General features: G+C 40.6%; 1 protein-coding gene across 3 annotated transcripts in view; it reads right to left on the bottom strand.

Annotated features, from left to right (window-relative positions):
* ANKRD44 (ankyrin repeat domain 44) overlaps positions 1-15,534 on the bottom strand; it is a 306,281-nt gene that overhangs the window by 115,043 nt on the left and 175,704 nt on the right. For all 3 annotated transcript variants that reach the window (XM_043445412.1, XM_043445414.1, XM_043445413.1), the window contains exons 5-6: positions 2,779-2,979; positions 2,357-2,444 (exon numbers count right to left, since the gene is read on the bottom strand). In XM_043445412.1, coding sequence (XP_043301347.1) covers positions 2,357-2,444; positions 2,779-2,979 — 289 coding nt within the window. The remainder of the gene's footprint in view (positions 1-2,356; positions 2,445-2,778; positions 2,980-15,534) is intronic.

The following is a 15,534-nucleotide window of genomic DNA, read 5'->3' as shown; positions in this document are numbered from 1 at the left end:
CTGTGTGTAAAAGCTGATTCATGGCAAAAAATATTCAGTGCATACCTACTATCTGTCAGGTATGTAAATCCTGTGGGAAGAAAGAAGATGATTCATATGTAAGCCTTCTCTTTAAGGAGATCCACGCTTGTTTACAGATAATGACCAAGTCCTAAAAATATGTTAGAACCAGAAACTAAAAAAAATTGTGTTAAAATGAAAACAATGCTTTTGAAACCAATTGCCATTCTTCACTGAAAAGTCTAACAATAACAATTTGGTCTGGAATAACTAACGAAAAAAAATCAATTAATCAGAACAACTCCATATGTTAAATCACATGAAACTGGTACTGTTTGACCCTTTTTTGAACCCACAAAAATGGCACCTTTATATGGTTCAACTTCAAAGTGTTCTCATGAATTACTGACTAAACGGAAAACTAGTTTCAACTCCTGTTGGCATATTCTCAAGAATATTTTCCTTTGTTGTCTATTTTGCGACATATGCAATGATAAATGTATTTGACCTTTATTTCCTGACTCAAGATTGTTCAGTGCTTTAAGATCATTGCTCTAAACCTTGTTGATAACTGAAGGGTAGAAGATGAGTACTGACTTCAGGGCCTAGAGAGACAGAGACAGAGACAGGGAGAGACAAAGAGAGAGACTGGTCTTGGCTAGTGGTGATGCTATCTTAAGCTCTTTGTCCTGGTTTTGACCTTTAGTTCCCAAAGACAGTCATCTCTATATGTTTCCCTACTTGCATTCTGATGACACACAAAAACATAACTTAACTTCTTTTAGCAATTTTATACATGTCTTAAGTATATATCGGAGAAGGAAATGGCAACCCACTCCAGTACTCCTGCCTGGAGGATCCCATGGACAGAGGAGCCTGGCAGGCTACAGGCCACACGGTCACTAAGAGTCAGACACGACTGAGTGATGAACACCTTTAGCTATATATCAGCAAAGAACAAACGCAAAAGGCCACATTCTTTGAGTCAACGTCACACTAGCTTAGTGTATGCTCTGCCTAAATGTCATCTGGGAAATGATCACTGGCTCCAGTCTGGCAGGGACCATGCAGGCATCTAACTTGTTTCAATTAATTCGAAAGTTCATTTCACCTTGTAAAAAATGGCAATGCTTGCAAAATCTTACGATTCTGTTTTTTAAGCCCCAAAATTCACTCAGACTCATCTATACCCACATAATTTATTTCAGCTCTGCCCCAATCCATTCTTTTTCTCCCTACAACTACCATTATTGTTTTTTATAATAAAAGGTCTGTAGGCTTGTTTAAAAGAATTAAGAAAAAGCAATAAAGTGTTAAAAGGAAACCGAAATCATCCATTTCCTTGAGACAGTCAGTTAATATTTCAGTGTTTAATACATCCCAGACTGCTTTTTCAAGACTGTATTTATTTTAGAGATCTCTTTTACAAAAATGAGGTTGTATTATTTAAACTGTACCATTATATGATCTGTTTTCACTTAACATAGTCACAGAATCTTTCTATGTTAAAAAAAAAATACTGACAACATCATTGCTGTAGTTACTCCATAGTGTCCCACTGTGTAGCTCATCCATAATTTACTACATAATCTCCTGTGTTGTGACGGGCAGTCAGAGTGTTTATAACTTGGAGCTGGTAGAATTCTGTCTGCTTTCCTAATTGCAGGATGTTCTCCAATCAGAAACACAAAGGAAGGACCTGAGTTCTACATTTCCCACAAGCCCACACTGAACATAAACTCTATGCCGGCTCTCATTTGTCAGTGGTACCAGTGCCAAGGGAAGCGATGAGAAAAGCACAGAAACGTAACGTCTTCCTTTGTCTCCCGCACCTGAGCCAGCAGAAACAGGAGCAAGCCCCAGCTCTGCTGGCGGTGCAGTAACAGAATCACTCACAGGGACTCCAGGCCCCTCCACAGGACAGCCAGGATGCTGTCCTTTCTTCCTGGTTTTTGTTTCTTTCAGGAGTATTTATAAATAAAAAGACAAATGAAATTTACATCCTTGCTTTGCAAGCCAGTCCTCCTCCTTTTTAAACACTTTATTTTGCTGCCACAAAAAGTTAACATAAGCACAGTTTGTGCAGCTTTCCAACCCAGATTGCAATACATTCAGTGAAGTCCATGCCATGATTCCTTCCTGCTCTTTGTAGATAAATAAATCCCCGACGAAGCTACTGCCCAACTAGAGCGCTCTATGCGTGCCAGCAAGAGGGACTGAATCTTAATTCAATTGGATCCCAAGCTTGAGAAGAAGTCAGGCTCGCCCAAGAGAAAATCTATACAGTCAGTGAGAGACTTGGAGCTTCCTCAGTTCAGATTATCTGCACTTTGCTCTCCATTCACAGAATCCTTACCCATATAAGCGGCCCAGTGCAGAGCACGGCGATCCTTCTTGTCAAACGCATTGATGTTTGCCCCTTTAGCCAACAGTAAATTGACCATCTGAAAGATAACCAACAATGAAACCAAATGTATACTCTGTAACGGTGAGTGGGCCTCACCCTCAGCAGGTGATCTGAGCCAAATGAACGTCCAATCTAAAGGAAGGTCAGAGATTTGAAGTCCAAAGTAGGAAGATACCTCAGCCAACCTGTGGCATGCGTGTCAGAGGAAAAGACTGAGATGTTGGCTACTTTTTCAATTTATTGTGGCTCTTAATTTAAAAAGAGGTATAGTTGCCTAAGGTTTCTAAGGCCTCAGTGGTGAAATTTAGGTTCCACGTGGGGCGAAGAGAGTCTGTGGGGAAGATTCTTGCTCCGGGGATGAGGACACTCACCTCCACATGGCCATTCAGAGCAGCATGGTGCAAGGCTGTGCGTCCCCCCCGGTCGGAGACGTTGACGCTGCTGAGCAGCGGAATGATGACTTCTGCGCACTTAACAGCCTTATTGGCCGCCGCCACGTGGAGCGGGGTCTGCCAGTTCTTGTCCCGTGCGTTGACATCAGCTGAGTGCTTAATCAATACTTGTACTGCTTCCTGTAATAAAAGCAGAGTTTACAGGGGTCACTGGCAAACGTTCAGTCAGTCCTTACTGGGAGGGATTGGGGGCAGGAGAAGAAGGGGGAGACAGAGGATGAGACGGCTGGATGGCATCACCAACTCGATGGACATGGGTTTGAGTAAACTTCGGGAGTTGGTGATGGACAGGGAGGCCTGGCGTGCTGCGATTCATGGGGTTGCAAAGAGTCGGACTGAACTGAACTGACCAGACCCTCACAGGCTGGCTCGATGTAGAAAACCAAGGTCATATAGGATGAAGATAGAGAGAGTGGCACAGATAAAGAGTCACTCTACCTTCTTCTTTTAGGCCAAAAGTGCCAGTGCCGGCACAACTCCGAACCCAATAAACCTTCCAATGGTTTCCTTTCAAAGTATAAGGTTTCCTTAGGCCAAAGAGAACACGACTAATAATAAAGTAATGACTATTAAATATTCCTTGAGCCTATTTTAGTGTGAAATGTGTACATGCATTTTTTATAAGTATTCACATGTATTTTTATTGTATATTTATTTATTTTGGCCATGTGATGCAGAATGTGGTATCTGACCAGGGATCAAACCCATGCCCCCTGTTATCAGGACTGCAGTCTTAACCACTGCATCACAGGAAAGTCCTGTACATGTATTATTAACACTTACTTATTATGTGAAAAACACTGCTGCAACTATGGAAGACTGAAGGAAACAGTAATCGGGCCCTATACTAAAAAATCCCCTGGAGGAGAAAATGGCAACCCAGTCTAATATTCTTGCCTGGAAAATCACATGGACAGAGGAGCTTGGCCGGCTACAGACCATGGGGTCACAAAGAGTTGGACATGACCAAGCACACACATATACAAACATATACACACACACCCTAAAAGCTAGGTGAGTAAACAATGAAAGAATGTGAAGAAACAAAGAAAGTGTGAAGATCTAAATAAGAGAAAGATAGTATTTTTATCAATTTTCATCTCATAAATCATGCAGTTTATGTAGATGTACAATTGTGATATGGGAACAAAATATTGGAACCTCTATTTAAATTCTATTTCATTAAAAAGGAAAGCATTTTAGCTGGTATTTAACTTCCAGGTAGAAGCCTTGTTGTTGTGTCTGATTCTTTGCAACCCCATGAACTGCAGCACACCCGACTTCCCTGTCCTTCACTATCTCCCAGAGTGTGCTCAAACTCGTGTCCATTGAGTTGATGATGCTATTGAACCATCTCATCCTCTGGCATCCCCTTCGCTTCCTGCCCTTAGTCTTTCCCAGCATCAGGGTCTTTTCCAACGAGTTGACTTTCACATCAGGTAGCCAAAGTATTGGAGCTTCAGATTCAGCATTAGTCCTTCCAAAAAATATTCAGGGTTGATCTCCTTTAGGACTGACTGGTTTGATCTCCTTGTTGCCAAGGGATTCTCCAGAGCCTTCTCCAGCACCACAATTTGAAAACATCATTTCTTCACTGCTCAGCCTTCCTTGAGTAAACTGAAATACACAGTGATAGAACTTCCTCGGTGGTCCAGCGGCAAGGACTCTGCACTCCCAATGCAGGGGGCCTGGGTTCATCTCTGGTCAGGGAACTAGATCTCACATGCTGCAACTAAAGATTCTAAGTGCTGTAGCTAAAGATCCCACATGCCACAGTTAAGACCTGGTGCAACCAAATAAATATTACAAATAAAAATTTTTTAAAAACACACAGTGATGACCTACCAAGTCCACATACAGATTGTAATCTGTTCCCTTAAACTGAAACACCCGAAGACGTTTAAGATTTATGCAAGGAATCCACAGATTAAAGATGATAATACCAATGCAATCATAAATCATGTGAAAGTCACAGAGCTGACACCTCTACTCTGAGTAAAAGTTTTCTATTACCCACATTAAAGGTAAAAGTAATGACAAATTTAATCAGATCTGACAAGAGCTTGGCCCAAACAGAGAAATCATCAGAAGTCTATTATCTATATGGTTATTTAAGACTATGACAAATGAAAAGCCTCTCCCTACGTACACTGCCTTGAAATATTAGCTAAGATAGTAGTTCTTACATATAATTTATAAATAAATGAGATGCATACTCTGAGGACACATGCTGAAAGTTTTGCAGATACACGGCCAAAAGTTCTGGAGATAACCATTTCAAAGCAATACTACATTCTTTTCACACATTCGCAGCAAAATAACAATACATACAGTCACTTTAATATCTTTACCATGTATATTATTTTACTATACTTGTACAGATTCCTGCTTTGCATTAAATGTTACATAAATTCAGGACATTTTACAAATTTATACCATAAGGCTAATTCACAAGAAATTTGTTTTTTAAAGGCAACACAATGTGATTGCTTTTAGAGTAACTCTGACTAGGTGAATGAGTTATTACCTAGAAGAGGCCCTACTTTTAAATGAATATTTAAGAATGATTTGCACTGTATACACAGCAATAATTTAAGCAAAGAAAATATACATGCCAGTTATAGTTTTTACATAAGCGCTTTTATAGTTTGTAGGGGAGGAAAAACTGTATTCTTAAGTAAATAATACTGCTAAAAATATTTTAATCACATATATGTTTTGGTTTGGTTTTGTAAATAAAGTTTTACTAAAACACAGCCTCATTCATTTATTTACATATTATCTATTTGCTTTAAACTGTAATAGCAGAATCGAGTATTCGTGACAAAAACTTCATGCAGCCATCAAAGCCTAAAAATATTTACTGTCTCCACTTTTGGGCTGCCTGCAATGCAGGAGATGTGGGTTGGATCCCTGTGTCGGGAAGATCCCCTGGAGAAGGAAATGCTATTATTTTAAGAAGGAATTATTCTTGCCTAGGAAATCCCATGGACAGAGAAGCCTGGTGGGCTACAGTCCATGTGGTTGCAGAGTCAGACATGGCTTAGCGACTAAACAACAATCTCCCACTTTACTGAAAAAGTTTGCAGACCACCTGGCCTAGCTCCATGTTTGAATTATCACAAAGTACAAATAATCAAATCTGATTAAAATAAAATTTTATTATTTACTAGCACAAAAAAATACCAAGCCCAAATAGTCTTGTGAAGGAGGGCAAATCCTGTGTCAACATACAGAGGTCTCTGAGTTCAGCCCCTGCTATGCAGTGGTGGGTCTAGAGTGAGCTTTGTCGGGGAGGGGCCAAATACACTTGCATCACTCTGCATAATAGAGTGAGAAGCATTTACAGCTTGGCAGGAAGGCAGAGATGAGGACAGACTGAAGAGAGGACATGGCCCTGCAACCGGCAGAGGTGTACATCTGGGTGGGAACAGAGTAAAGGGCCGAGAGGGAAGAGAAGAACCCCAATGAATGCACGAAGTGCAGGTTTGTGGACCCAGGCAACCAAAACTGGAATTTTGGTTGGAATCGAGGAATTCTGTGGAATCGTTGGGAGACTATTAGACTTTGTAGAAGGTATGGTATGTCATTTCCAGTCAATCATATCTGTTTAGAAGGCTAGGTGCCCTGACCAAGATCTGGGTTATACCTAAAAAGTTAGAAAAGGAAAAGGTTCAAGTTCATTGATTAGACAGGAAAAAAAAAAAAAGAAATGGGTAGAATCGAATATATTTCCTTTCAAGTGAACTTTAGGTAATTTTCACATGAGTGCTCACTTAACCTTGATCAAGACCATCCCCAAGAAAAAGAAATTCAAAAAGGCAAAATGGTTTTCTGAGGAGGCCTTACAAATAGCTGTGAAAAGAAGAGAAGCTAAAGGCAAAGGAGAAAAGGGAAGACACACCCTTCTGAATGCAGAGTTCCAAAGAATAGCAAGGAGAGATAAAAAAGCCTTCCTCAGTGATCAGTGCAAAGAAATAGAGGAAAACAATAGAATGGGAAAGTCTAGAGATCTCCTCAAGAAAATCAGAGATACCAAGGGAACATTTCATGCAAAGATGGGCACAATAAAGGACAGAAATGGTATGGACCTAACAGAAGCAGAAGATATTAAGAAGAGGTGGCAAGAATACACAGAAGAACTGTACAAAAAAGATCTTCATGACCCAGATAATCACAATGGTGTGGTCACTCACCTAGAGCCAGACATCCTGGAATGTGAAGTCAAGTGGGCCTTAGAAAGCATCACTACGAACAAAGCTAGTGGAGGTGATGGAATTCCGGTTGAGCTATTTCAAATCCCAAAAGATGATGCTGTGAAAGTGCTGCACTCAGCATGCCAGCAAATTGGGAAAACTCAGCAGTGGCCACAGGACTGGAAAAGGTCAGTTTTCATTCCAATCCCAAAAAAGGTAATGTCAAAGAATGTTCAAACTACTGCACAATTGCACTCATCTGACATGCTAGCAAGGTAATGCTAAAAATTCTCCAAACCAGGCTTCAACAATACATGAACTGTGAACTCCCAGATATTCAAGCTGGTTTTAGAAAAGACAGGAGAACCAGAGATCAAATTGCCAACATCCATTGGATCACAGAAAAAGCAAGAATGTTCCAGAAAAACATCTACTTCTGTTTTATTGACTATGCCAAAGCCTTTGACTGTGTGGATCACAACAAACTGTGGAAAATTCTTCAAGAGATGGGAATACCAGACCACCTTACCTGCCTCCTGAGAAATGTGTATGCAGGTCCAGAAGCAACAGTTAGAACTGGACATGGAACAACAGACTGGTTCCAAATAGGAAAAGGAGTACGTCAAGGCTGTAAATTGTCACCCTGCTTACTTAACTTATATGCAGAGTACAACATGAGAAACACTGGGCTGGATGAAGCACAAGCTGGAATCAAGACTGCTGGGAGAAATATCAATAACCTCAGATATGCAGGTGACACCACCCTTATGGCAGAAAGTGAAGAAGAACTAAAGAGCCTCTTGATGAAAGTGAAAGAGGAGAGTGAAAAAGCTGGCTTAAAGCACAACGTTCAAAAAACTAAGATCATGGCATCTGGTCCCATCACTTCATGGCAAATAGATGGGGAAATAATGGAAACAATGCAAACTTTATTTTTTTGGGCTCCAAAATCACTGCAGATGGTGACTACAGCCATAAAATTAAGAGATGCTTGTTCCTTGAAAGAAAAGCTATGACCAACCTAGACAGCATATTAAAAACCAGAGACATTACTTTACCGACAAAGGTTGGTCTAGTCAAAGCTTTGGTTTTTCCTGTAGTCATGTTGGATGTGAGAGTTGGACTATAAAGAAAGCTGAGCGCCGAAGAATTGATGCTTTTGAACTGTGGTGTTGCAGAAGACCCTTGAGAGTCCCTTGGACTGCAAGGAGATCCAACCAGTCCATCCTAAAGGAACCCAGTCCTGAATATTCATTGGAAGGACTGATGCTGAAAGTCCAGTACTTTGGCCACCTGATGCGAAGAACTGACTCATTGGAAAAGACCCTGATGCTGGGAAAGATTAAAGGCAGGAGGAGAAGGGGACGACAGAGGATGAGATGGTTGTATGGCATCACCGACTGGATGGACATGAGTTTGCATAAGCTCTGAAAGTTGGTGATGGACAGGGAAGCCTGGCTTGCTGCAGCTGATGAGGTTGCAAAGAGTCGGACATGACTGGGAGACTGAACTGACTGACTTTTGTACCAACCCTCACTTTCACAGCTCAAGAACACCTAGAATAGCCATTACATTTATTTCTCCACTTTTATGAAATGTTTCAACTTTGCAGTTTTTCATTTTTTAAAATATCTGCCAAGGTAATGAATTGCAGTTTCACCTTACTTGACAAGAAAGGACTCTATCAAGGAATGCTTAGTTATACAAAGGAGGGGTTCTTCATTGATTTCCAAGGATTAACCCTTTTTTATTGGAAAAGACCATGATGGTCTCATTGGGCAAGAACCTGATGCTAGAAAAGATTGAGGGCAAGAGGAAAGAGGGCAGCAGAGGATGAGATAGTTAGATAGCATCACTGACTGAATGGACATGACTTTGAGCAAACTCAAGGAGATAGTGAAGGATAGGGAAGCCTGGCGTGCTGCAGTTCATGGGGTCACAAAGAGTTGGACAAGACTTAGCTACTGAACAATCTTTTTCTAAAATGAAAATGCAAGTAGTATAAAATGGTTATGGAATCAAATGCACAGAGATACAGGATATAGAATTAGCAAAGGCCTCAAGGGTCATCTGGACTGACCCTCATCTGACAGGCAGCTTCATTTTACAGTCATGATGGCTGAAGGTGGCTTGCCAGCCTGGCTGTCTTAAGGGCACCTGCATTTTCTCCTAGCCCAGAGCTCACTCAGTGGACAGTATCGGGCAAGTACCCTGACATAAATACTCTTAAATGTTAATTCTCCCTTAGTTATTTACATTTTAAATTCTGAAGTTTCAGCCTGCAAAAATGGATGCATGCATTTAATAGAAATGTAAAGTAATATTTTCACAAAAATGAAGCTTTGATTTAAAAAGACTACAATTCCTTTTTTAAAGTTGCATTTTTATTTCAAAAAATTTAGCTTGAAAGCATTTTACCTTGAAGAGGAAGCAATTTATGGTTATTGAGGGAATCAATGATTTTTGTAGTCAAAAGAAGTCTTTTTCCTATATTTCCCACTGGCTAAAAAATTACAGCTAGGAGTTTGCTCTGACAGAAATTTACTAGGTGAAAAAGAAGCTATGCTGGGAATGGGAAGCTGAACACTTTCTGAACCAAGAAAGGATACTTGAACAGTACTTCTCAAACTAGTTGCGGTGAAGGATAAGTTTTTTTTTTTTAATATTATTTCAAATTTCTCATGCATAATTAGTAGAATAACAAAATGAAAAAAGAGACAAAGATACAAATTATAAACTCAGTTATTTTCTTATTAAGTTTAGCAGTCATGAAATTACTGTATCAAATTTTTCTGAAAGTTTCTGAATGCTCACTCAAGTCACCACAGGAAAGACAAAATCTCAGACTAGTCACAGGCCACACTGTGCGTGGTGCTGCTTCAAAACCTTGGTTTCTTTTTTAATGAACAAGAAGGTATAAGGATGCTGACATTCCTCCTGAGTGGAACACTCAGCCTGAGGACTGCAGGCCTTGTTGGAGGACACTCCACAGTAGCCTCTCCTATTTGAGATACAGAAATAGCAGACAGAGAGAGGAACTGTCAAGGCATATCACGCAGGAGTGAACTGGAGATGGCATCTATAGTCATTTCATTTCTACTTTTTATGATCTCCTTTTACAAAAGGTCGCTTCAACCCTGTTTAAGAAAGAGAAACAGGTACTTTGGCACATGGAAAAGATGAGAAGAACTAGGATACATGTGCCTTAAAAATGGTCGCCTCCAATATTTGCTTTTCTTACTTTCAAATGTGCATTGCATTAAGTGGTCATAAATTACTCATGGAAAAGTAATTCTTTATGATTATACAGAGTCCTTGTAGGCATAAACAATGTCAAATTTTATAAACAGTAAGTTGCTTTGGACCAGGGTCTGAGTCTCATGCAATTTTCTATACTGTCCACAAAGCCTGGCAGGTTTCTGGCACCTAATGTATATTCAATAAATTTGAGTAGAATAAATATATTGGTATAATGAATAACAAATTCTCTAAATAATAATATGCAAAAATTAACAAGATTTATGTGTGTTAATGTCCCTGAGGCTGTACTCAAGTCCAGAAGGAATTTAATCTATTACTGTAAAATAATAATTGGTTGGGGCTTTTACCCTCTATCCTCTATTGATTACAGCAATTTCATATACTGTAAGATTGTATAAATTGGTGCCTAATTTGTTCAAATTAGTCAGATTATCCTTGTAAAAATACCACTACTAAACCAAACGTGTGCTTTATCATTATAATTATTATTAGAGTACAATTATTCTAAGAGCCAGCAGTATAAAGGGGAGACTTGGGGATGTGAAAGAATTCAAACTATTCAAGAACCACTGGCTCTAAACTTTGGAAAGGCCAGATACTAAAGTATTCCCAGACATTAATCTCAGATCTCGAAGTATGGAACGTAGACCACATGCATCAGAATTTTCTTTTTGAAATTCTGGGCTCAATAAAAGGCTTCATCAGAATCACTGGGGGTGAGGTTCTAGAACATGTACTTTGTGTTTGTGTGTGTGTGTGCATGTGACTTTATTCAAAAATTCTTTAAATTGAAGTATAGTTGATTTATAATATAATGTTCGTTTGAGGTGTATGGCAAAGTGATTCCATTTTATACATATATAAATAAGGGCTACCGTACTGGTTCAGTGGTAAAGAATCTGCTTGCCAATGCAGGAGACTTGGGTCCAATCCCTGGGTTAGGATGATCTCCTGGAGGAGGAAATGGCAACCCACTCCAGTATTCTTGCCTGGGAAATCCCATGGACAGAGGAGCCTGGCAGGCTACAGTTCACTGGGCTGCAAAAGAGCTGGACACGATATACATAGGCAATTGTGTGTGTGTTTGTGTATATATGAAATATAATATTGGCGACACAGAATATTACAAAATACCGAGTTTCGTTCCTGTGCTATACAGTAGGTCCTTGTATTTATCTCCTTTATATGTAGCACTGTTAGAACAGGTACTTTTAACAAGCATTGCAGGTTATCTGAATGCACACTAAATCTGAATACGACTCATCCACCTTCAAATAGGTTATAAGATGCTAATTTTCTACCCATTCCAGTTACAATCTATGTTCTATATGTGATCATCTTTTTATCATCATGGAAAGCAATAACATTCTAGTCTCCTATGTAATTTTTCCAGTTCTCCTATTAGCATTTAGCCCAAAATGACAGTGTTTTTTAGAGGGAAGGGAAAAACATGATGCTTAAATTTTAAGCTATAAAATGTTTTTCCTACTCAGATCTGGAAAACATCTTTATACCTGTTGGACATTTGTCTGCACAGATACAAAAATAGATACGCTTTATAAGTTAACAAGTATCCCTAGGGATGCCCATGGGATGAGGGGCAGCAGTGTAGCGCAGTGGTTAGGAGAACAGGCTCTCTGGATACACCCTCCTCCACTTACTGGCTGTGGTGTCTTAGGCTGTGTTGCTTAACTTCTCTGAGACCACATTTCCTAAATGAGGATTAATAACGGTGTCAGACTCACAGAGTAATTAACTCAGAGGTTAAAACGGAATAATGTACAGAAAATGCTTAGCACATAGCCTAGCAAGCAGTAATTGCTCCATAAATGTTCATCATGACAGTACTAATTTGAACACAACATTCTGAATTCTACACCCCAAAGATGGGATACAATCATTTTCAATATTTCTAACCACAAAAGAGCCTCTGGGACAGAAAAGTGACAAGTTCAGCAAATCCTTTGATGCAGCCCCTCACTTCATTAGAGAAGAAAATGCATGTGTGAAAGGCCAGTCACATTTGGACACAGACCACAGTAGGCTCTATGGTTTTCTACTGGGTGTGTGCTGGCTGTCTACCTGCTATCTGCCCTCAACACAATGTCTAAGAAGTGATACTTCGAGGGAGGTGGGAGAGGGGATCGGGATGGGGAATACATGTAACTCCATGGCTGATTCATGTCAATGTATGACAAAACCCACTGCAATGTTGTGAAGTGATTGGCCTCCAACTAATAAAAATAAAATTTAAAAAAAAAAAAAAGAAGTGATACTTCACAGCCACTTGAGGCCCACACAGAACAGGCTTCAATAAACGTGTGTGGAACTCCCCAGGTTTGTATGCATTTTGTTCCTTTATACACAGCTGTTCTTTATCAAGGGAAAACAAAAAAAAAACAAAAAAGCAACAAGAATAAGCTAAACAGGGGAAATAATATGAAATAATTTACATCAACACTTCAGATAATTCTCCCTGGCAGCCCAAAATCTTGCTCATGTATGTTACCTAGCATTGCAAAATAAATGTCTTTAATTTTTTGTAAGAGACTCTTTTATTTCTTCACAGCTGTGGGAGCAGTCAGAGAAAGAGAGGGATGGGTGGTGGCCTCAGGGAGTCAGTAAGAAGACAATGCTGTTTGGCTCTCATTTCCTGCTTGGTGTCTTCTCCCAGGGAATCCCGAGCATGGGGGCTGGGATGGAGGGAGGAGAAGGGGGATTAGGCCCAGAAGGGAGTTTACAACACAACCTGGTCAGTACCAAGTCTTAAAGGTTTATCTCCACAAAACCAATCTATTTTGATCAATTTTCAAGGGATATGACCATGTCTTGATTTACCTTCTTATTTGCAGAGGAGCTTCTACAATGTCAAGCATGGGTTGGATATTTAATCAATATTATGACCTAATACTCCTATTGCTGTAATAGGCTCAGGAAACGAATTCAGCAAATGAACATTCTTTTTCTAGTCACAGAAATCCAAACATGAAATTTGCCTGATGGAAAGAAGCCTCAGAAATATTGATGTACACTGATCTCTCTGACTTAAACTGATAATCTGTGTTGCATGCCATTTTAGGAACTCATTCTGATTGTGCAGGATCCAGTGGCTTAACGTGGTTTTAGTGCGACACTCCCATAAACAAACTTCAAGTTAGTGTATGTTCCATGCATGAAAGATGGTTGCCACCATCCTTCTCTGTGCTGTGTACTAGCTCCACATTAGCAGTTTTACAGAGACTCAGGTTAACACAGCTTAAATGGAAAACCCAATCTTTACTGAGTCACTCTAAAAACAATTGTTTCCTGGGCAGGCTAGATGCTAAATATACAATGACAAACAACAGGTATGCCACTCGTTGCAAAGAACTGACTGGCTAGATGATCTTTTTAATAAAACAGAATAACAATGTCAATGGTAGTTTCATATTGTTCCTTCCACGTTAGCCAAGCTGAACTACATTTCACAGAATTCCCTCCCCTGTATTGTTCCGTTTAGGGTTGGCCCCTTGAGAAAGCCACGTGCTCTGGGAGGCAAACATGAAACTATAGACCGATGGCGTGCTGGGTGCCAAGGGCAGTGGCAGCTTTGTGCACAGGGTCAGCCACCAGCGGCATCACTGTGTTGGCACAGGCTGATGCTTCCTCAGATCCCACCACACCTTCTTCAATTACTCCTGTTCCTGGGCCAGGCACGTGTGAGCTCAGAGGTGAAGCACACAGCTCCTTCTGCCGGATACCCACACGGGCAATGCTGAGCAATGAGAGACGGATGGGGGTTCCAGGTTGTCCCTATTTTCCCCCATTTCACGTCTCGTTTTTCAACTGCTGGCCCACAGTGACTTTAGGACCACACAGAAACCAAGAGGACAGCTTTACATAAATAAATAAACTTCCTCAGCAGCTCACATAATTGTGTAAGGTCTAATTCCTATAATATATATCTGCATTTATCATGGTGGTTCTGATTCCCTGATTGAACCCTGAACCTTGAACCCTGAGAGGGATCAATTATCCATGCTTGAGATGCAAAGAGGTTTTAAAGACAATATAGGGTTTATAAGTCTTTCAAAGAAGAAATGGCTCTTAATATATATTTGTGTAAGGAGTATCAGTGTTTGCCAGTCTAAGCAACAGACAGATATGCCTGCTGAACTCATGTTATCTTCTTTGGCAAGTTCTAATAGTCAAACTCCAAAGGACCAGTCCAAACCTTCTCTGTTCTTCCCACCTTGAGTATGCTTTCCCCACCTATTATTTAGGGGAGGCATAAAGTAATGGCTTTTGAACTGTGGTGTTGGAGAAGACTCTTGAGAGTCCCTTGGACTGCAAAGAGATCCAACCAGTCCATCCTAAAGGAAACAAGTCCTGAATATTCACTGAAAGGACTGATGCTGAAGCTGAAACTCCAATACATTGGCCACCTAATGAGAAGAACCGACTCATTGGAAAAGACCCTGATGCTGGGAAAGATTGAAGGCGGGAAGAGAAGGGGATGACAGAGGATGAGATGTTGGATGGCATCACTGACGCAATAGACATGAGTTTGAGTAGGCTCCAGGAGTTGGTGATGGACAGGGAGGCCTGGCGCACTACAGTCCATGGGGACACAGAGAGTTGGACACAACTGAGCGACTGAACTGAACTGAAAGTAATGGCTATAGGATCTAACTTAAAAAAGGAGGAATGGGATGTAGCCAAGATGGCAGAATGGGAAGTGCCTGAACTCATCCCTTCCCACAGGCATACCAAAACTGCAACTGCTTACAGAGCAACCATCCATGAGAGTGATCTGAAGACTTGTAGAATAGATTCCCCCAACAAAAGATATAAAGAACAGACTACAACAAGATAGACAGGAGGGGCCAAGAGGTAGTATACGCAGGACCCATATAGCTGGGTAAGAAACCCATCAATGGGAAGCATATCACAATCACAGAGGTCCTCCCCAAGGAGCGAGAGGTCTGAGCCCCACACTGCTCTGCAGCCTGGGGTGCTGCAGCAGGAAGATGAGTCCCCAGAACTTCTGCTTTGAAAGCCAGTGGGGCTTATGTTCAGGAGAGTCAGAGGACTTAGGAAACAGACTGCTCTTAAAGAGCATGTGCAGAGGTTGTAGCTTGAAAAAAGCCTGGGTCAGACCTACTTGCTATTCTTGGAGAGCCTCTTGAGAGGCACGAGGCACCTGGGACTCACTTGAGAATGAAGAGACTGGTGGCAT

The sequence above is a fragment of the Cervus canadensis genome, chromosome 24 (assembly GCF_019320065.1).
Source record: "Cervus canadensis isolate Bull #8, Minnesota chromosome 24, ASM1932006v1, whole genome shotgun sequence".
Taxonomy (NCBI): domain Eukaryota; kingdom Metazoa; phylum Chordata; class Mammalia; order Artiodactyla; family Cervidae; genus Cervus; species Cervus canadensis.
Note: the sequence above shows the minus strand (reverse complement) of the source record. Positions and strands in the feature narration are given on the sequence as shown.